The sequence below is a fragment of the Notolepis coatsorum genome (genome assembly GCF_963971535.1).
Source record: "Notolepis coatsorum genome assembly, chromosome: 14".
In the NCBI taxonomy this organism is placed as follows: domain Eukaryota; kingdom Metazoa; phylum Chordata; class Actinopteri; order Aulopiformes; family Paralepididae; genus Notolepis; species Notolepis coatsorum.
In genome coordinates this window covers 108,152,820-108,176,500 of record NC_140178.1, presented here as the reverse complement: position 1 = coordinate 108,176,500, position 23,681 = coordinate 108,152,820, and the positions used below count along the sequence as shown (strand labels likewise).

Genomic DNA, 23,681 nt, shown 5'->3' with positions numbered 1-23,681 from the left:
ACTTATCTTTGGAGACTTGGTTTGTCCAAATGATCAACACTGGTATTTGCTTCTGCTGTTGCTTCAAATAGCAGATATTGTATTTTATCCCAGGTTATCAACTGGCATTACTATTTATTTAAATCACTTGATTGCAGAGCACCACAGGTTATTCAAGCATTTGTTTCCCAACAGGAGGCTACTACCAAAGCATCATTTTATGGTGCACTATCCTACATGTATTCGTAAAATTGGACCACTTTTGCATGTCTGGTGCATGCGCTATGAAGCGAAGCATAATTTCTTTAAAAAACAACTAAAAAGCTTCAAAAATATAACTAAAACGTTGGCAAAGAAACACCAAAGTCAAGTAGCATACAATTGGCAGACATTTGATCCCAACAGACTGGTGCTTGGTCCAAGTAAAATGGTAGCATTAAATGTGATGGACAGAGGCTGTGAGATAGCGGAGACTCTTCAGGTACCAAGTGACACCAAGGTGTTAAATGTTAGATGGGCCAAACACCATGGAAATATGTATCGTCCAGGTTTAGTTGTTTGTCTTAAAGTTCTTAGTGAGGTTCCAGTTTTTCACAAAATCCACTGTGTTGTTCTTAAAGATGAGAGGTTACTGTTGTTTACATTTGCACTACAAACCGTGTCTCTGGATGACCATTTTTATGCATTTAAAGTTGTGTGTACTACAGATGGACCTCATGTAGTTGATGTCAAAGAGCTTTTGTTTTACAAAGCATTCAATATACAGATGTCATACAGTGATGACGATTCAAGCTCATTTATTGTTCCATACTGTTTCCTGTGATTTAAAAAAGGAAAAGAGAAAATCACTAAGCTCTTGAACTATTGCACTGGGGATGAACACTATTAGTTTTCTTTTATTTCTTTGGGGTGAACAGATGCTGCTGTCACTTTATAGAGGCCAAAATGTAATTGATCGATTACTCTCCCCATGAAGCCTTAATTGAAGTCATGGTGATTTCTTTTTGTTGCATTCCTGAGCCAATAATTTGATGACTGGCTTGAATTATTGGCTCAGGAATGCGACAAACAAACAAATCTCCATGAATTCAAGGATTCATGGGGTGTGTAATTGATAGATTCCTTTTTTTGGGTGAGCTATCCCTTTTTAAAAGGGTGTACAGATGCTGCTGTCACTTTACAGAGGCCAAAATGTAATTGATCGATTACTCTCCCCATGAAGCCTTAATTGAAGTCATGGTGATTTCTTTTTGTTGCATTCCTGAGCCAATAATTTGATGACTGGCTTGAATTATTGGCTCAGGAATGCGACAAACAAACAAATCTCCATGAATTCAAGGATTCATGGGGTGTGTAATTGATAGATTTCTTTTTTTGGGTGAGCTATCCCTTTTTAAAGGGTGTACAGATGCTGCTGTCACTTTACAGAGGCCAAAATGTAATTGTCTTTTATTTATGACCTTTTTTCTATCGATTACTCTCCCCATGAAGCCTTGAAGTCATGGTGATTTTTGTATATAATGGAGTTGTTTGCAGAGGGGCTCACTGAATCTAACAATCACGTAGACATATACCAAGTGTGATTAGCAAGAGAGGAATGTTTGTGACAAGTGTAATGTAAAAAGATCACATTAGATTAGGAAGGATCCACACCAAGCAAGTTCTTCCTCAGACGTGTTCTTTTAAAAAAAAATTACTATGTTACATTACATTGGGCGTATAGAAACAAAGATCATTTCAAAGTACAAACATATACAGTACCTGTGTGACATTTTGGATGAGGCTATAGGCTCCATGTTAATAAGCAACTTGGGGTGAACAAATCTCCAACACACCCATGTCTGGTTTCTTTATAACAAACTGAAACGCCTCCTTGTCGACTTCAGTGTTTTAAGTCATCATAGACCTTTAAGTCCAAGGTACTAGGAATTTCAAATTTCTTGGCAACTGAAGACAAAACAAGATTGCACAAGCTTATTGATAAATCTTATTTTATTAATGACCTTTTTTTCTATCGATCGCCCCTTGAAGTCATGATTCTTGTTCACACGCTGTTGTAAAACAGTTTGCATCCCAAAAGATATGCCTGTTGCAAATAAAAGTGCATTGTTAAATACTGATTTCTGCTTTGACCCCGTTTATTTTAAATGTATTATTCCAGAGTAAATTATTATTTAATTCTATATTGAGTGAAATATGATATTCTATATTGAGTGAAATCTATTCTATATTGAGTGAACTACAACTCCATATTGAGTGAATTACAACTCTATATTGATTAAAATACCACTCTATATTGAGTGAAATATGATATTCTATATTGAGTGAAATCTATTCTATATTGAGTGGACTACAACTCCATATTGAGGGAATTACAACTCTATATTGATTAAAATACCACTCTATATTGAGTGAAATATAACTTAAAATATCTCTATATTGAGTGAAAAATAACTCTATAGATTAAAATAACACTCCATATTGAGGGAATTATAACTCTATATTGAGGCAATTACTACTCTTATACAGAGTCAAATACAACTCTATTGATGGAATCACAACTCTACGGAGTAAAATACAACTCTGTGTTGAGTGAAATGATGTTAGAGTTGTTTTTACTTTATGCTAAATGGAGCAAATTGGCATTTTGTAGAGTTAAATGTTAACACTAAATGGAGTAGAAATAACTCTGAAGATTTAACTCTGTGACAAGAGTCAATTTGACTCTATTTTGACTCGGAGCCAATACTGTCTTTTTGGGAGTAACATTTTACTCAATTTGAGTACATTTTACTCTGCGAATTATCCTGTGTGGCAGAGTGGGTGGTTAGTCTGCTGCCTCTCTAGGGAGCATGGCAGAGTGGGTGGTTAGTCTGCTGTCTCTCTAGGGAGCATGGCAGAATGGGTGGTTCGTCAGCCCAATTAGACTCACCTGGGCAGTGAGAGCTGCAGTGCCCGTCTATAAATATGTCCCTGGTTAACCCTCTCTCTCTGCTTCTGTGAGGTTTTGCCCGCTGCTCACCTACTCTTTCCTTCCTTTTAGCCTACTGTTTAGGAATTCCCTTCTCACTCACTCTCACTAGCCCCCACCCTCTCGTTCTTTACTCTCGTTTTCTCTTCAAGCAGCCACACCTGGACTACCTGTCATTATGTGTTTGATTGGTCTGGTGCCGAACTCACACTTTTAGTTTGATTATCAATTACCTCCCGCACCTGTGGTGCATTCTAATTAGTTCCCCTGTGGGCTTTAAATACCTGGCTCTTCCACTCTGTTCCTCGTGGGGTCGTGTTGTAACATGCCGTAACATTCGGTATCATATTCTCTTTCATCAAGACTCCCTCGGGAGGTCCTCTGTTCTGTCTCTGCTGTTTTTATCTCCGGCGTAAATATGTGCTCCAGCCTTCGCCTCCTGTCGCCGTTGCCTGAGGGAGAGACTGGACTGCGCTCCCTAGACTTCCACGGGAGGCATCCCAGTGATCCACTTCAGACCTCCACGCAGCAGTCGTCCTGACGCACATCCAGACCTCCGCGCTGCAGACGCCCAGACACCATCCAGACCTCCGAGCTTGGCACGCTCCTCTGTACCAGCGCGCACTCCCAGCAGGCGCGCATCATCCAGACCTCCGAGCTTGGCACGCTCCTCCGTACCAGCGCGCACTCCCAGCAGACGCGCATCATCCAGACCTCCGAGCTTGGCACGCTCCTCCGTACCAGCGCGCACTCCCAGCAGAACGCGCATCATCCAGACCTCCGAGCTTGGCACGCTCCTCCACGCAGACGCACTCCAGATGCGTCTCTCTGTACCGGCGCGCACTCCAAGCAGTGGCGCACCACTCTGACCTCCGCTCGGACAGCCGGCTCCCCGGTGGCGACGCTCTCGCCCCGCTGCTGTTCCAGCGCTCTTTGCGCACAAACGTCTGGGTGAGTTTTTACTGACTGTCTTGATCAAGTTCCGTTTTCGTGTGTTTCTTTAACACTGAAGATTACCACCTTTTTAATCAGACAGTCACTCACCCAGCGTGTGCCTTTGTTTGTTTTCACTGGGATATTATTTTTGGACTTTACATCTCCCACTGTGTGTTTGTTCACACCGAAGATAGTATTCACATTTGGATTGTTTTTGGAACTTTGCTCATTGTGTATTTTACACGAAGATTGTTTTTACTTGGATAACTTTTGTATTTGGACTAGTCACCTCTCCTGCACCTGCTCTGTTTTCCCCCTTTGTACTCTAACCCTCTCCTCTCTCCCTCTCGGCCCCGTCTACCCACCTTGGAGATCTGCCGAGAGAAGTCTGCAGAGCGGCCCTGATGTTCCCACCTGCTTTCCCAGTCCTCCCTGTCCCCAGCCCGCCTCCGCGGGCCTCTGTCCCTAGTTCTCCCCTCTCTAGTTCCTCCTAGTCCTCCCGTCCGGTCCTCCTAGTTCCTCCCTGTTTTTCCTGCCTTCCCTTGCTCCGGCCCTGTTTTCCTTAGCCTTCCCTTGCCTTCCCCTTAGCCAGCTCGCCTCTTAAAGGCACTGTACCTTTCCCTTCTTGTTATTCCAGTATTTTGTGTTTCTCCCTTAAAGGGACAGTGCCGGTTTTTCCTTTGTTCAATAAATGCCCGTTTCTTGGCTTACCCTCATACCTGTCTTGTGTTGTGCGATTGGGGTCGGTTACAAACCATAACAGTACGACCCCACCAAATCGACGACCCCAGCCAGCACAGACGGTGTATGTTGAGTTTGCCTTTTTTTTTCTTGTTCCCTCTAGCTCCCCTCTAGCTTCCTTGTTAGCCTGTTAGCTCCCCTGTTAGCTTGTTAGTCTCCCCGGTTAGCTCCCCTGTTAGCCTGTTGACTCCCCTGTTTGCTTCCCTGTTAGCCCTGTTTGGCTCCCCTGCAGCTTGTTAGGCCTCTACTACCTGCATGGCCCCAGTCTGCTAGCTTGGCCCCGGCTGTTAGCACAGCCTCTATGTTAATGCAGCCCTTGCAGCTAGCATAGGCCCTGTAGCTAGCCAGGCCCAAGCAGCTAACCCGGTCCCTCTGCATGGCCTCCACTTTTTTGTGTAGTTTATCCCACTGCTAGGACTGCCCTTTCAGCTAGCAAGGTCAGTTTATCCCACTGCTAGGACTGCCCTTTCAGCTAGCAAGGTCAGTTTTTTTTCCCGCTGCTAGGACTGCCTTTTCAGCTAGCAAGGTCAGTTTATCCCACTGCTAGGACTGCCCTTTCAGCTAGCAAGGTCAGTTTATCTCACACTGCTAGGACTGCCCTTCAGCTAGCAAGGTCAGTTTTCTCCCACTGCTAGGACTGCCCCTTCAGCTAGCATGGTCAGTTTGCTCCCACTGCTAGGACTGCCCTTCAGCTAGCAAGGTCAGTTTATCCCACTGCTAGGACTGCCTTTTCAGCTAGCAAGGTTAGTTTATCCCACTGCTAGGACTGCCCTTTAGGCTAGCAAGGTCAGTTTATCTCCCACTGCTAGGACTGCCTTTTCAGCTAGCAAGGTCAGTTTATCCCACTGCTAGGACTGCCCTTTCAGCTAGCAAGGTCAGTTTATCTCACATTGCTAGGCCTGCCGCTTCAGCTAGCAGGGTCAGTTTCCCCACAGCTAGGACTGTCCTTCCAGCTAGCTTGTTCTCTCATGCTGGTCCAGCCCTGTCTGCCAGCCTAGCTCCGGCAGCTAGCGCAGCCTCTATGTTAATGTAGCAGTACAGCTGGCATAGGCCCTGTAGCTATCAGTGCCCTGGCAGCTACCCTTTCCCTCTGCTAGCCTAGCTCCGGCAGCTTGCGCAGCCTCTATGTTGATGTAGCAGTACAGCTAGCATAGGCCCTGTAGCTATCAGTGCCCTGGCAGCTAACCTTCCCTCTGCTAGCCCTTTTCCCGGTGCTCCTCTTAGTTACCATTCAGCTCCTCCAGTTGCCCCTCTGCTGCCCTAGTTACCCCTCGGCTACCCTGTTCTTTTGCTAGCCCCACTTTTGTTGTGGCTTCCCCTGCTGGCTTGGCCCAGTACCTTTTGTTTTTGCCTTGTTTTGTCCCCTGCCACTCTGTCTGTATTTTTTTTGGGTCGCCGGGTGGCTCCCGTTGAGGGGGGGGTACTGTGAGGTTTTGCCCGCTGCTCACCTACTCTTTCCTTCCTTTTAGCCTACTGTTTAGGAATTCCCTTCTCACTCACTCTCACTAGCCCCCACCCTCTCGTTCTTTACTCTCGTTTTCTCTTCAAGCAGCCACACCTGGACTACCTGTCATTATGTGTTTGATTGGTCTGGTGCCGAACTCACACTTTTAGTTCGATTATCAATTACCTCCCGCACCTGTGGTGCATTCTAATTAGTTCCCCTGTGGGCTTTAAATACCTGGCTCTTCCACTCTGTTCCTCGTGGGGTCGTGTTGTAACATGCCGTAACATTCGGTATCATATTCTCTTTCATCAAGACTCCCTCGGGAGGTCCTCTGTTCTGTCTCTGCTGTTTTTATCTCCGGCGTAAATATGTGCTCCAGCCTTCGCCTCCTGTCGCCGTTGCCTGAGGGAGAGACTGGACTGCGCTCCCTAGACTTCCACGGGAGGCATCCCAGTGATCCACTTCAGACCTCCACGCAGCAGTCGTCCTGACGCACATCCAGACCTCCGCGCTGCAGACGCCCAGACACCATCCAGACCTCCGAGCTTGGCACGCTCCTCTGTACCAGCGCGCACTCCCAGCAGGCGCGCATCATCCAGACCTCCGAGCTTGGCACGCTCCTCCGTACCAGCGCGCACTCCCAGCAGACGCGCATCATCCAGACCTCCGAGCTTGGCAAGCTCCTCCGTACCAGCGCGCACTCCCAGCAGAACGCGCATCATCCAGACCTCCGAGCTTGGCACGCTCCTCCACGCAGACGCACTCCAGATGCGTCTCTCTGTACCGGCGCGCACTCCAAGCAGTGGCGCACCACTCTGACCTCCGCTCGGACAGCCGGCTCCCCGGTGGCGACGCTCTCGCCCCGCTGCTGTTCCAGCGCTCTTTGCGCACAAACGTCTGGGTGAGTTTTTACTGACTGTCTTGATCAAGTTCCGTTTTCGTGTGTTTCTTTAACACTGAAGATTACCACCTTTTTAATCAGACAGTCACTCACCCAGCGTGTGCCTTTGTTTGTTTTCACTGGGATATTATTTTTGGACTTTACATCTCCCACTGTGTGTTTGTTCACACCGAAGATAGTATTCACATTTGGATTGTTTTTGGAACTTTGCTCATTGTGTATTTTACACGAAGATTGTTTTTACTTGGATAACTTTTGTATTTGGACTAGTCACCTCTCCTGCACCTGCTCTGTTTTCCCCCTTTGTACTCTAACCCTCTCCTCTCTCCCTCTCGGCCCCGTCTACCCACCTTGGAGATCTGCCGAGAGAAGTCTGCAGAGCGGCCCTGATGTTCCCACCTGCTTTCCCAGTCCTCCCTGTCCCCAGCCCGCCTCCGCGGGCCTCTGTCCCTAGTTCTCCCCTCTCTAGTTCCTCCTAGTCCTCCCGTCCGGTCCTCCTAGTTCCTCCCTGTTTTTCCTGCCTTCCCTTGCTCCGGCCCTGTTTCCCTTAGCCTTCCCTTGCCTTCCCCTTAGCCAGCTCGCCTCTTAAAGGCACTGTACCTTTCCCTTCTTGTTATTCCAGTATTTTGTGTTTCTCCCTTAAAGGGACAGTGCCGGTTTTTCCTTTGTTCAATAAATGCCCGTTTCTTGGCTTACCCTCATACCTGTCTTGTGTTGTGCGATTGGGGTCGGTTACAAACCATAACAGCTTCTCCATCTCCCCTGAACAATGTTGAAATGTAACAAGTTCAGAATGACGAGAATGAGCGACTAGAGGCTGCCATTTTCAACTCTCCTCAAAAAACCTACTTGGCAGAGCAAGAGTTTCCCACAGTATATGTATCCGTCTGTATATACCTGTATATAACCCTTGTTAAATATCTGTAGATGGGCAATTCCATGCAAATGACAACCTCACCATGAAAAAATTTAAATAACATGATCATAACCAAACCAATTTCAAATGTATCATCAAGGTCTATATTTTGAAGTACAAAATAGATTTGATTGTAATATTTATGAGAATGTATGTTTTTTCACACTACAGGAGGAGACACAATGATGTAAACATTTATTTTTCAATTAACCTGTTCCACCCCAGGTGAAAATCCGCATAAAATGTATACCTAGGTAAATGGAATATTGCTCCACTTTTACAAGGGCTATTTGCATACAAGGGCTATATGCAATTTGGATTTAGTATCACTAAGCATGCATAATAACAGATAATAATATCTACTGTAATCGACTGTACTTTTTTATTCCCCCCACAGTGTAACTGTTTTGAAACTAATTTCAGATCTAATTGTTCCTGATAACAATAGTGAGGAGAAACTGACTGCATTTCAATATTTGTCAAAAACGTTACCTTTTGTGGCTTATTATCGCGAATCATAACAATTGTTGATATGATTCATTCAGAACGCTGAACTTTGAACCACCATAGTATAGTTTCAAGTTTCTTTAATAGTTGTCATACAGAAGTACAGAATACTTTTATACAAAATGCTTCTTACTGTTACGCTCCAGAGACTGTGCAAGACAAGATAAGTATGAAATAAAATAACATAGTAAAATTAGAAGTAAAAAAATGAGGTCACAGTGTTCAGTTTAGACATATGTACAATGTTCGATGCAGAATCGATGTAACTGAGTTACCATACAATATACAATACTGTGCAGTGTACTAATATACAATACTATATAGTGCAAGGCAGAAATGGGACGAGGTGCAATTTAGGTACAATTCACAGTAGGTGTACGAGTTGTAGTGCAAATCCTTTATCAATAAATATAAAGTGTAAAGTGTGTTTGTGTGATCTAAAGTGTGGAGAGTGGGTGCTGCAGTGTGTTGTTTGTTTGAGTGAGTGTGTGCGTGTGGGTGTGTGTGCTGTGTGCATTTGATGGTTGTTGCATAGTGTTTATTGTTCGTTTAGCAGCCTGATGGCTGCTAAACGAAGTGGCTGTATGTGACAGGAAGTGTAGATCGGAGAAATTCCAACGCTGGCCGACACCTATGAATGTCCTCTACAAAATGGCCGCAAAAAAACTACAATTCCCATGGTTCAAAATTTCCATTTCCGGTTCCGGCTTGGATAGACGATCGCAAATAGAAAACTTAAAACGATATAATGACACTTTGAACCTATTGCCAACCTAACGTTTTACATTCGACATGCTTTTGTGACATGTTAGTGATGTTACTACTTGAAAACGTTTGATTTTAAAAACGCTAATTTGTTGCATCACTCATAAGAATATTAATATATGATCATAATGTCAAAAGGGGTCGGTACAGACCCCGTGGGGGGGAACATGTATGACTTTCTGAATGGCCAGAATGGCAAAAAAAATCAACAGATATTTTTCTAACCTCACGTTTGGTCATGAAGGGCTGTTGTATCAATATGTGAATTAATTATGTACTTTGTGTCTTTCCATTGGCAGGTGAAGCATGCTGTTATAATGCCCCTTTATGGTAGGGCTGGGCGATATGACGATATTATATAAATATCGGGTACAGTTCATTAACGATACACTTTTTAAACGTATCGTGGATATCGTGATGTTTTGCCCAAGAGGCTTGTGTCGCGTCAATCTGGTCCACACGTTGACACTTTTGAACAGCGCCGCCCCACACACACACTACTGCATCAAAAGTTACTACTTATGATAACAAAGGCATTCGTTTTGTGGCATTACCGTTATATAGTTACACTTTCAATAACATCAGCGTATTTACATAGCAACGACCGAGGTCGACCTAGATATAGCAAGCATTAGTCGTTCATATCTCAGCCCGTGCTGACTCAGTTGTGCCCATTCTGCGGTCTGTTAATAACGTTTTCAATCAGACAGATGTATGGAAAGGCTTTTATTATAACATCCGTTGCAGTAAAATCATTATGCCTCCAGTCGTTTTGTCATTCTGCGGAGCTAAAAGCTAAACGTCGGCCGCGGCGAGCTACCGCTGCCATTGTTGTTGTCATTGAGCTCTCCAATGGCGGAAGTAAAAAATTAATACGCGCTTGCCGATTGGTGCTAAGAACAGCAGGGGCGGGTGCAAGCGATGTGACGTAATTGGCAGACGCGACTGTCAATCAAAATGATTCTGTTTGCCGACTGAATGAATGAAAACGTTATTAACAGATTGCAGTATGGGTACAATACAGTACAGCTCAATACAACAACAGTCAACAGTGGACTGGAGGATGCAGACCAGAGAAAGACTTTCGTCTTGTTTACATCAGGGTCCCCCATTTTCAATTCATCATATTTCATATCTAAATCATATAATATCTCATTGCTAAATATATGCAATATATAATCTAATAATCCAATAATCTAAATCTAATATATAATATAAAAATGCTAAATGCATGGGTATTTTATTTTGTCTTTAATGTTAGCTTGCAAACTCAAATACTGTCTTGGTAAGCCTCATAATGAATTGTTTGGGGAAAAAAAGAAAAACATTGTGATGCGTATCGTGTATCGCCGAAAGGTCAGAAAATATCGTGATATCATATTTAGGCCATATCGCCCAGCCCTACTTTATGGGACAGCGAATGTAACATCCATAACGTTTTCCAGGAAAACATGCATCTGTCGTAAAACATGCATCTGGAATGCAATGTCAACCAAACTTCCTAAGCAAAGCTAACTTTTATAAAGATGACATATTAGCAACAATTAGTCATTCTGGTCTTATTTTTTGTATTCTTTACAAGTGTGGGTGTGCGAGCAGTGCGGTCGCACAGGGCCTCGTGGGAAGGGGGGCCTCGCACAACAAAAAAAAAAAAAAAAAAAAAAAAAAAAAAAAATTATTATTATTATTTTTTTTTTTTTTTGCGAGGCCCCCCTTCCCGCGAGGCCCTTTTTCATCACAGACCTAAAATCTAGTTTTTCTTATATGCTTATATATTTCACATTAGACACGTTTGTAGAATGTGTCTGACTTGTTTCTGGCTCTGCGGCTCTGCAGATACACTATTGGAGGCAGCTCTGAGGCTCTGCAGCAGAATTGGTTTCAATGAGGGGAGGGGTTACAGGTAAGGTAGCGTCTGACTATTTCGCGCGTGCAGCATTGGAGGTTATGCCAGCGAAGATGAAGAGGACATCGTTCGGCAGATGGACTGAAGATGAAAGTTGTTGCATGTTAGACAGTTCAGTCAGGCTAGCCATCCCGGCTAAAGACAGGGACAGCTAGTTAGCTTTAGCTACGTTATAATATTGAGTGCTAACGTGTGGTTCAGTCGGGATAGCCATGATGATGTCGGCTAGTAGCTAGCTTAGCTAAAGGCTAACTAGCGTTAGCTAACCTAGAGAGAGCATGTATGTAGCCTGCTGGCTACATAGCTCCACTTCTACCAGCGTCGGGACCATTAGCCTGCTGGCTACATAGCTCCACTTCTACCAGCCGGGTACCGGCGTTAGCTCCCGGGAGCAGATGAAGAGGACGGTCGTTCTGCAGATGAACTTCGTCAACTCCACGCGGTTGTCTCCATCCTCTTGGACGTTTGGTGAGTTTTTAATGCACTCTATTCTATTCCCGCCGTGGATATCTCTCTCTCTCTCGGGAGCCAAACGGGCCGACTAGCTGTTGTAGTAGCTAACGGTGTGTGGCCTGGTGTCAGCACCTGGTGCGAGGGAGGTGAGCTTGGTGTTTCATTATGAGAATATCTCCATGCTCAAGTCGGCTATAGTCCTCGAGGGACTTGTTGCCGGCACCGCTATGGTAAACACCACTCTGTAGTGGGACGTGTATTGCCTTCTTTTTCCCTTCTCTCTTCGTATGAGAAGAGGAAAACACAGCGGCTGTCTGAAGTGTTGGCCTGTATTGCTTTTCTCACGTTGTACAGTTTTTCAGTGGTAGCCGCATAGCTTGCTTCTGCGTTAGCTAATGGTTAGCGATAGCCGGGTTGAGCTAACTGTTAGCCAGTTAGCTGTTTAGCTACGACGTTAGCTGCTCGTTTTCGCTCGGCTGGGAACGTTAGCTTGATGCTATCAGTTAGCCTAGAGTTAGCTTGTGCTACGACCATTGACATTAGCCGTGAGAATAGCAGGCCCTGGCACTCTGACTACGACATCATCTTTGACAGAAGATGTAGTCGGGCCTGCACCATGACAAGGCTCCGGCCATAGCTTCTTTTTGTCCCGCCAGCGAGAGGCCTTTCGTCAACGTGGAGACCTGTGTTGCGGCCTTTCGCACTGCGTTCCTTGGTGCAGGTAAGATGTCCATTGGACATTACCCCACTCTTCCTTCCTTCCCCTCCCGAATGTTTTGTTAATAACAATGTTTTTTTCCAGGCAAGACATAATGTTACTTCACAACATTTGGAGATACGACATGTGCTGTGTGTGAATTGTCTTGGTCGTTTGTGTAGCTTGGGTAGCGTTGGCCAAAGCTGTGTGTGGCCTGGTGTCAGTACCTGGCTACTCTATTTGCAGTTAGCCTATTTAGCTGATGTCGGCCATTGGCTCCTTGCTACTTTGTTTTCTCTGGTATAGACCCTCTTCTCTTTGGATTTAAGTGTTGATCTTTGTCCTTTTGGATCTATGTATATTCATGTTGCCTTTGTGAAGTTATCTTTTCCTTCTGTTTTGTTCTTCCATTAAAAGTTGAATATCCTTTAGGGGCTCTTCTTTGCTTATCTCTCTCATACATGCTCTCTCTCTAACACACAGACATGCTCTCTCTCTCTAACACACAAACACACATGCTCTCTCTCTCTCTCTCTTTCTCTAACACACACAGACAGACATGCTCTATATCTCTCTCTAACACACAAAATGACATGCTCTCTCTCTATATATTTCTCTCTCTTTCTAACACACATATACATGCTCTCTCTCTAACACACACACACAAACAGACATGCTCTCTCTCTATCTCTCTCTTTCTAACACACACAACTGTGCAGCGATAACACTGTATATTGACTGTAGAACGGGAGCTCTCTCTCGCTCTCTCTCTTGCTATATGTTGACTGTATCATGCCCAGCCTCTGGCAGCGCTATTATTTAAGAATATGTTGACTGTATGGAAAAGAAAAAAAATCTCGCACAGGGCCTCGCATTTCTCCCAGGCGGCCCTGTATGGATGTTACCGTTATGGATGTTACATTGCAAGTGACGGATGTTACATTGCGAATGTGTGTTGTTAAGTCCGATTATGACTCCTTTGTTTGAAGTATAATTTACACATTTTAGTTACACTTATTGAGATAAAGATGAGCCTGCAATAAGAAATGTTTTGACCTTTTGGATTTGAGATAGGTGACAAAATACACAGCGTTATGGATGTTACGGAAATTGACAAGCTTTTCGGACTTACTGAACACATGAAAACTCTGTGAATATCTTTTTCAAAGAATAACATGTTTACTATCACTTTGTAGGGAAGGGTTTGAGGTACCCAAAAAGCACATTCAGGAAAACCTGGCATTTCCTCTCAAGGAATGAATCACAAAAAAGTGCCGTTATGGATGTTACATTTTTGCGTTATGGATGTTACACGTCTGAAATAGACAAAAACACTATAAAAAAGTATTTTATGACTCCTTGTTTGATTAAAATCCAACATATTTCCAGACACAACTTTTTCACACATTGTTGGTCTAGGCAGAGCAGTGTCCACGTTAGCCTACTGCTAATCGGCTGCTGTCGGCCATCTCCCCCTCGCGTCTGCTCAGCCTACATGTGTATTTGTTATTGTTTTGCCGAGTATCGTGACAAGAAACCCACCCCAAAAAACACAGAAACCCCAAATTAAATCAAACAGAAAGTAAATGAGTATTATTCCAGGGACGACATTTCAAGACAGGCCCCAGGAATGAAGGATGCAGTGACCATAAGAGAAGGAGTCAAGCAGAGGGTTCAGAAACGCCACATGTCCATGTCCCTTATGGAGGCTTACCGCTGCACTTCCAACCAAAGAGGACAAGTCCTGGGTCAGTTTTGATCAGATTCGTGAACACCTCAATCCTCACATGGATAACAGAGGGAGATACCATTTCTCTGAACCAGTCCAGGCAGAGTGAATTGGACTTCATTTTTTATAACTTTCTTTTTCATGGTGAGGTTGACATTTTCATGGAATTGCTCCAAAACTCATTTTCTGATTTAACCGATATTAATATTGCTGTTCTCTGTACAGAAAAAACTTTTTTATGTTAATCAAATAAAGAGCTATTTTCCAAAAACTTTTTGTAATTTATTTTCAGAAGTGACTGATATTTTGAAACTATTTAAGACCAACATTTTTTTTTTTTTTTTGTGGTGTCACAGTATGGTGTCATAATTGGACATTCTAGAACATTTGTGATGTCACAGTATGATGTCATAATAGAACATCCTAGAACATTTGTGATGTCACAGTATGATGTCATAATCGAACATTCTAGAACATTTGTGAATTCAACAATTCTCTCAGCATTTCCTGGCATTTTTTCAGACTACAACATCAATCCAGACTGGTTTGACCCTCAAAATGGTCCACCGAAGTCAACCCCATGTGGGTAAAGCTCTATTTTTTATAGTGGTTTTTGTCTATTTCAGACGTGTAACATCCATAACGCAAAAATGTAACATCCATAACGGCACTTTTTTGTGATTCATTCCTTGAGAGGAAATGCCAGGTTTTCCTGAATGTGCTTTTTGGGTACCTCAAAGCCTTCCCTACAAAGTGATAGTAAACATGTTATTCTTTGAAAAAGATATTCACAGAGTTTTCATCATGTGTTCAGTGAGTCCGAAAAGCTTGTCAATTTCCGTAACATCCATAACGCTGTGTATTTTGTCACCTATCTCAAAATCCAAACGGTCAAAACATTTCTTACTGCAGGCTCATCTTTATCTCAATAAGTGTAACTAAAATGTGTAAATTATACTTCCAATTCAAATCGATGCCTTGTCAATGTTAAGTTAAGTTTCCAATGTTCTCTCTGAATGTAACATCCATAACGCTGGAATTGCCCAGATGCTACATCTATATCTGTACATATCCCTTACATACTCTTACTAGTTACACTGCTGGTCAGTATGAATTACTACCATAGTGTATTTATATCTATAACACTGTACATACATTTGATTAGCACTATTACTCAGTAGTTCTCATTGATATATTTTATATCCAGTTTAATCACCTGTACATATGTATATTGCTGTTGCACTTTACTGTTACATTTGCACTCTGGTTTGGGAATAGCACTGCACAAGACCGTAGCAGACTACAGAGAGTGGCCCGTTCAGCCGAACGTACAATTGGAGGGGAGCTTCCCACTCTCCAGAACATTTACAACAAGCGGTGCAGGGGTAAGGCTAAGAGAATTATCAAAGACTCCAGCCACCCAAACAACTGCCTCTTTGAACTGCTGCGGTCAGGCAAGCGATACCGGAGTCTCATGGCAAGCACATAAAGACTCAGAAAAAGCTTCTATCCCCAGGCCATCAGGCTGCTAAACGAACAATAACAATAACACTATGTAACAACCATCAAATGCACTCACAGCACACACATCCACACGCACACACTCACTTTAAACAAACAACTCACTGCAGCACCCACTTTACACACTTTAGAACACCTAAACACACTTTATATTTATTGGTAAAGAATTTGCACTACAACCCATACCTCATTACACCTTACTGTAAATTGTACCTAAATTGTACCTCATCCCATTTCTCCTTTGCACTATATAGTATATTGTATATTAGTATATTGTATAGTACATTGTATGGTAACTCAGTTACTTCTACTCTGCATTGAACATTGTACATATGTACATACTGAACACTTGTGTCTACGTACGTGACTTCTATTTTATACTTGCTATACTTATTTTATTTTATACTTATCTATTTTTGTCTAGCACAGTCTCTAGAGCGTAACAGAAAGAAGCATTTTGTATAAAAGTATTCTGACAACTAATAAAGAAACTTAAAAACTTGAACTTGGTTGGAATGCCAAACTTTTCGTTGTATTGTACTTGTGATGTATGATGGCAATACAAGGGGGGGGAGCAGCATAAACAACGTTTAAATGTAACAAGTGCAGAATGACAACGTATGAGCGACCGGAGGAGGCTGCCATTTTCAACTCTCCTCAAAAAAGCTACTTGGCAGGGAGAGCGTTTCCCACAGCTCGCTTCACGGCCCATCAGTCAGGCCGGCCGGGAGGAGCGGAGGGGAGAGGAGGCCTGGGGGTCGGGGGTCAGTGTGCTGCTACGCTGCACACGGGGAGAATATGAAGCAGCTGCTGCCTGGGAGGACCGGCCTCCCCTAAGTGGCACGGAGCAAACCTGATGTGTCACTGCCTGGATGTGTGTGTGTGTGTGTGTGTGTGTGTGTGTGTGTGTGTGTGTGTGTGTGTGTGTGTGTGTGTGTGTGTGTGTGTGTGTGTGTGTGTGTGTGTGTGTGTGTGTGTGTGTGTGTGTGTGTGTGTGTGTGTGTGTGTGTGTGTGTGTGTGTGTGTGTGTGCGTGTGTGTGCGCGCGCGTGCGCGCGTGTGTGTGTGTGTGTGTGTGTGTGTGTGTGTGTGTGTGCGTGTGTGTGTGTGTGTGGGTGGGTGTGCGTTTGTGTCCATGTGTTTTGCAACGCCCTAAATTATGTCTTTAACCCTTTCACTGCCACACTACACAGAAGGTTAACCCTTTACTATCACTGATAGTAAAGGGTTAACCTTCTGTAGTGTGGCAGTGAAAGGCTTAACCTTCTGTGTATTGTCGCCGTGAAAAGGGTTAACCGGTTGGTAGTGCAGCAGTGAAATAAATGACCTATTTTTTTTAGGTCCTCCTGGGACAACAAATCAAAAGAGATTTGTTAAAAAGAAAGAATTTAATCTTGTAAAAAAAAAAAAAAATGTTGGAACATTGTTTTGCTTTGCAGGTTTTCCTGCGAACCCTCTTGTACTGTACGGCACGCAACGCTGGTTGGTGGGAATGCAGAGTGAAGGCTGCAGCGGCCAATAGAGAACCGGTGCTCTTCATACCGCGATGACACGCCCGCATTTGCCAAGACATGGGAAAGTGACCTTGTCTCGCACACGGAATGCCTGCAGGTGGTGGAGCCAACTATTCTCCGACAACCTGTATGTCTGTCTCTACCTTGTTCTGTCTGTCTGTGTGTCCAACTAGTCTCCCATATAGTCCAACCTGTATGTCTGTCTCTACCTTGTTCTGTCTGTCTGTCTCTACCTTGTTCTGTCTGTCTGTCTCTACCTTGTTCTGTCTGTCTGTGTGTCCCACTAGTCTCCCATATAGTCCAACCTGTCTGTCTGTCTGTCTGTCTGTCTGTCTGTCTGTCTGTCTGTCTGTCTGTCTGTCTGTCTGTCTGTCTGTGTCCCACTAGTCTCCCATAGTCCAACCTGTCTGTCTGTCTGTCTGTCTGTCTGTCCCACTAGTCTCCCATGGTCCAACCTGTCTGTCTGTCTGTCCCACTAGTCTCCCATGGTCCAACCTGTCTGTCTGTCTGTCTGTCTGTCTGTGTGTCCCACTAGTCTCCCATGGTCCAACCTGTCTGTCTGTCTGTCTGTCTGTGTGTCCCACTAGTCTCCCATGGTCCAACCTGTCTGTCTGTCTGTCTGTCTGTCTGTCTGTCTGTCTGTGTGTCCCACTAGTCTCCCATGGTCCAACCTGTCTGTCTGTCTGTCTGTCTGTCTGTGTGTCCCACTAGTCTCCCATGGTCCAACCTGTCTGTCTGTCTGTCTGTCTGTCTGTGTGTCCCACTAGTCTCCCATGGTCCAACCTGTCTGTCTGTCTGTCTGTCTGTCTGTGTGTCCCACTAGTCTCCCATGGTCCAACCTGTCTGTCTGTCTCTAAACGTGTTTTTATCTCTGAGTGAATCAGGGACCCAGCAACAGGGATCAACCCAGATCATTAGCAGGGACCATTGTTCAGCCAGACCGAGCCGCTGTAGCTTAATGCGTGGACCCTCCCCCCTGCGGGGCTCGTCTCGCTAGGAAGCGTCAGGCCACCCTCTTCTCTTCCCTTGTTGGAATGCCGTGCTTATTCTGTCTTTTCTGAAGCTTTTATCTGATGACACTGCTCACGTTAAAAAAAAAAAAAAAAAAAAAAAACGCGAGGTGGTGAAAGGGGCGCTCTCGCTGACAGCGTGACGGATGCCACGAGTGACAACCTTTTGTTTCAGTAAAACACACTCGCATGCCGCGAAAGGCGGAGGGCAAAGGGGGAACAACGTGTTCACTTGTTCCGTGTCGTTGAGCAAACCATGGCACTGTGTCGGAACTTGTTACTTTTCCAGTTTTTTGGTTCACTGTAGCCCACGGGGGCTTGTGTTGATATAAGCCACCCAACTCTGTTGAAAGTAAAGCATCGCAGCAAATAAACTCTGCCGACGGAATACAAACTTAGCGCCGGAGTTCAAATGACCTCACGTTTGGTCATGCCCCCCTCTGAATAGCTCACTTGGCCCGAAATGGCAGTTTATACTCTAGGTGCCAAAAAGGCGTTGTGTTTCTTTAAGCAGGTGCTTTTTATCTGCAGACGGGGCGTCCAATCTGCAGACGGGGCGTCCAATCTGATAAAAGCACCTGTTGAAGGAAACACAACACGCCCCCGTCGTGACTCGTCTATCTCTACAGCTGCAACGTTTCCTTCCTGTTGGGCTGCCGCTGTATTCGAGTCGGAAACGCTGCTGGTCAAAATGCAATTACGCAGCCGCGCTTGTTTAGGTGAAATAACTTCCGGTCCTGTTCTTTTCACTGGATTTAAATTTTTCTGACCGTAGAAGATAAATATCAGGGGTCAATACAGTAGGAATGCAGAGGGGGGGGGTGAGCATTTAGAATTAGAGGGGAATTATTATGCACGCGGCCAAACCGGATAAATAGAGCAAATAATAATACAATATTTCGCATTATGACAGCATATAATATGGAACTATAATTTGGTTGAATAATAAGTGAAAACCCAGCTCAATAAATTGCTTATTTTTTTGTTTTCTATAAATGCCTGTATGCTTTTACTTAAATTCGAATTTGGTAAATTCCACACAGCATATAGAAATGATTCAATCTGAATACCATGTTAAATCAACATTCATATCACCCCGTTATGGATGCGTGCGCAGCGCGTTGGTGTGTTTGTGGTAACGGCACATGGAAAAGGCGGCCACAAAAAGGTTTGAATAATAAGGACAATGGATTGTCTTTTCTATTAAAATGCAATTCATGTCTATTGTCGTTTTACTTCGACTGTCTCTTGCGTTTACAGGCCTGAGTGGTTCATTTATTTTATTTCCCATAGTCTGGTTGTTGTGTGGGAAAAAAAAACCGCTTGGAACTTGCTTTAAATTTCCTCTCCAAAATTCAAGTGCAGTTCCATTTGTTTTTACTGTCCAGTAGTAAACATTTTCAATCGGTCGGTATTTCTAAGCACATTTTATACGACCTATAAATCAATTCAAGACCACAATAAGGGTGTGTAATTATATAATAAAGCCGCTTCAAGGGTTCAAACTGAAAACCCACGAAAATCAACACGTGTTGACTAAAATAATTAATAATAAATAATAATAATAATCTGACAGTGAGGGAAATATATGTATAGCGTAGTGAATATATAAGCATCGTAGGATAGTCAATCAAATGACGAATTGCAACGCGTAATGGCGAGATCCACGGTGCGGCAAATGAACTTGTTTAAATTATAAGTATAACAGCGTATGTATACACTACTATAACGTCTGCATTTTGCATTTTGTACTTCATTGTTTTCATTTTGTACTTCATTTTGTACTTTAGGTTGTACTTTAGTTTGTATATATAATATATTTTGTAGTGTTTGGTCTTTATTATTTTTACTGTAATGAAGCACAATCTCAGGGCCATAGGGGCTCGTGAAGAACGAAGCATTTCACTATATAATGTATACATGTACCTTATGTGACAAATAAAACTATAACCTTGAACTATTTAATCATATAATTTAGGCTATACACTGTATTTACACCATTCAAAGAAAATAAAAGTGGACTTGTTGTGTGTGACAGAAAGAATATAAATAAATATGATGAATTGAAAACGGGGGACCCTGATGTAAACAAGACGAAAGTCTTTCTCTGGTCTGCATCCCCTTAACAATTGTGTGTATTGAGCCGTACTGTACTGTACCCATTCTGCAATCTGTTAAATAAACTTTTCAATCAATCAATCAGTCTTTCTTCACTCACCGACACACTCGTTCGCCTCCCGGGCCGTGGCGCGCTGCCAGGGCCGGTCGTAGTGGAACGGCTTGCACCGGTCGCACTCCGGCCCCGCGGTGTGGTGCTTGCACTCGCACACCAGGCTGCCCTCCCGGTCCTTCACGCACTTCGACGCGTGGCCGTTGCACTTGCACCTGCCGCCCACCTGCAGGTCGGACACCGCGTAAAAGTACGAGTCCCTCGCCAGCTCCGAGTCGTCCTCGTTCTCGTCCCCGTGCGTGTGCAGCCGGCCGAACGTCACCTTGACGTCGGTGGCCGTGACCCAGTCCTGCAGCACCGGGGAGCTGTCGAAGTCGTGCGCCGACGGCCGGCCGTCCAGCGTGCTGAACGCGATCAGGCCGCCCGTCAGCGGGCGCATGTCGGTGTGCGAGTCGGTGCAGACGGCCTCCTGCTCGTTCTGCTTGGTGACCGTCGCCTTATTCTGCCGGTTGTACATCTTCTTGCACTGGGTCGAGTAGAACTGAAAGGGCACCCACGACTTGCCGTAGTCCATGGACTTGAAGATGCCCATGGACTCCGGTCGCGGCGAGCAGAACTGCAGGCTCACGTAGGTCACCTCGAACTTCTTGCCCAGGGACAGGGTGAGCGTGACGTTCTGCGGGAACTGCACGTAGTTCTCGGACTGCCAACAGGTGAGGTTGTGGGGGTTGTTGAGGTCCGTCAGGTACGCGGTTGGATGTGTCTTCTTTGGGTCCCCGCCGGAGGAGTCGCAGGTGTGACAGTCCCGGGTCCTCTCCTCTCCCTTCTCCGCCACCACGCAGTACCGGCCCACCGGCTCTCCGCAGGTGCTGGACGCGCGCACGTCCTTGCCGAACGCCGAGTTCACGAAGTCGGGGATGCACCGGCGAGCGTTCCCGTTCTCGTCGTAGCACGGGTCCGGCGGAGAGGACTGCGCCGCGAACATGCTCAGCCCGTAGCCCCCGAGGACCCCCCTGCGCGCCAGCAGAGACACCGTCACCCAGGTGAGCCAGAGCTCCAGAACCCCGATCATTGTAATAATCCGTGCTCCCGCAGTGTCTCTTGCGCTGAAAGGGGAAACAAATATTAATATCAGTACGAGCTGCGGCGTTTAAATCGAGTAATGAATTACATTTCGAAGGCAAAATGAAGGCACTGTTAATAAAAGCAACTCAATATGCGTCTGGTCTTTGTTGTTAAAATGTTGAAAACCTACTATTATTAATAATGTGAATGAAATATTCTTACGAGGCAAAGGAAAACTCCACAGAGGACACTACCTCGAAATAACTGTTCGGTCCTAAAGTGTTGCAGAACTCCTTCTATGAGTGGCGAGGTCGGACCTATCCTCCCTTTTACGCACGGAAAATAAATCAGGTCAGTTTCGCTTTTCTCCTTCTGAGATTCCTAAACATAAACACGTTGTTATTATTATGGCAAACGAGCAGCTGGCTCTGAGCGTCCCTGCCTCTGCCTTCCACCCAGTCACACCTCTGGCTGCCACCTCTATCTGTCTCTGTCCCATTCCCCCTCTCTCTCTGGTGCGTCTCACTGTTGGAGGAGAAACAGGGGGCTCCAGTTCTCCACCAGAGCTTGGCGTTTGGGCTGTGGGGACGCTCCGTGGAGAACGGGGTAACGGCGACATCTGCCGGTGAAATATTAACATTACAGGAGAAAAGAGACAGGAGGGACTGTTCCAAGAGAAATTATGGTAACACAAATCTATGACTGATTATGCCAGCAAATTAAAACATATATAGATTGAGTAGAACCTATGATTAGTACCGAACATATGGACTATAGGCTACATGAATATACCTGCATAATAAGTTATACATAACTACCCATACACCTGCATATAACCCATATAACTCTGGATAGATAGGATGGATAGATACTTTATTAATCCCCTTGGGGAAATTAAGGTATCCAGTAGCTCAGTCAGTTGACAGAGACAATACAAGCGATAAAAGGACAACTAATACAACAAACAAACAATGACGGTCAGCGCTGAAGTTTAAACAAGTTCCAATGAACAAATAAATAAATGGTGAGCACTATTGCACAGTGTTAAGTCAAATAAAATCAATTGCTATATAAAATTACAGTATACAAATTTAAAATGAATTGCATTGTCCAATGGGGGGCAGCCTGCCGCCCCCAGGTGTGCTGTATGATAGCATGTACAATACTGCTATATATATATGTATAACTGTATATGTATCCACATCTGTCTGTATATACCTACATATAATCCTTTGTATCTGTAGATACTATATCTATATCTGTACATATCCCTTACCTCTTACTAGTTATACCGCTAGCCAGTATGATTTACTACCATAGTGTCTTTATACCTGTATCACTGTACATATTAATACAACTCTATACATACATCTGATTAGCACTATTACTCAGTAGTACTCATTTATATATTCTATATCCAGTTTAATCACCTGTACATTGTATATTACTGTTGCACTTTACTGTTACATTTGCACTCTGGTTGGATGCCTAATTTATTTTCGTGGTACTGTACTTGTGCAGTGTGCTGCATGATAATCTAAATCTAATCTAATTTAATCAGTGGTTCCCAACCTTCTTGGGCCCAAAGCAAACTAAAAGTCAAACCAGAACCCCAAGGCACACCAATTTACAGTCACTGTAATCAATCATGGAGATTGTCTTATTAGATATATTTCCCCTATGATATCCATGCATATGACTGGTGCAGTAAGATAGGTATTCCTTGTGAAATCAGAGATATCAGAAAGATAGATGAGAACAGCACAAGAAGCACTTATGTGTGGAAGTAATACACATCTGATTAACAAGTGCAGTATTTGTATTTCGCTCTTATCTGGATTAAACAAGTAGTATGTTCATTCATATTTATGGAGGTGTATAATACAAATATTTCCCACTAGTTATGAATCAGTGAGTTCTGACACACATATATATGAAGGTCGTATATATACATACATACATATATATATATATATATATTTTATGAAGCATTGTGGAAATAATTGGTCTAAAATTCGGCACGCTGGTTGAAAATCACATGTCGGCAACATCGATGGAAATAAATCTTGAAGCAAATTAACTTCATGTTTATGGATGTTTTTTTATGCTCTTATGGCCAAACAAGAGTCGCAGGTGTACATGGGAGCAAAGGAAATACCCTGAAGTAACAGAGCGCATCTAACTCAGACTACAGTACAGTTTACAATTAATACACCCCTCCCTGTCTGTGTTGCAGACCAGCACACCATGCTGTACCCAGCTTGACTCCACGTTGATTCATTTGAGATCCACTCGTTCGTTTGTATTTTTGCATTTGAAAAAGTTTGCATATTGTACTTCATTGTTTGCATCTGTACTTTAGTTTGTACTTTAGTTGTATATTGTATATTTTGTATAGTCTTTGGTCTTTATTATTTGTACTGTATGGAGCACAATCTCAGGAGGCTCATACAG

At 44.0% G+C, this 23,681-nt stretch overlaps 1 protein-coding gene across 1 annotated transcript in view; it reads right to left on the bottom strand.

Annotated features, from left to right (window-relative positions):
- The window catches only part of ntn1b (netrin 1b), a gene marked incomplete at its 3' end in the record, with an annotated part of 205,575 nt that extends 183,863 nt beyond the window's left edge, over positions 1-21,712 (bottom strand). Inside the window, exons 1-2 of the mRNA XM_084329272.1 lie at positions 21,450-21,712; positions 20,211-21,268 (exon numbers count right to left, since the gene is read on the bottom strand). Coding sequence (XP_084185398.1) covers positions 20,211-21,234 — 1,024 coding nt within the window. The 5' untranslated portion in view covers positions 21,235-21,268; positions 21,450-21,712. The remainder of the gene's footprint in view (positions 1-20,210; positions 21,269-21,449) is intronic.
- Positions 21,713-23,681: the final 1,969 nt, after the last annotated feature.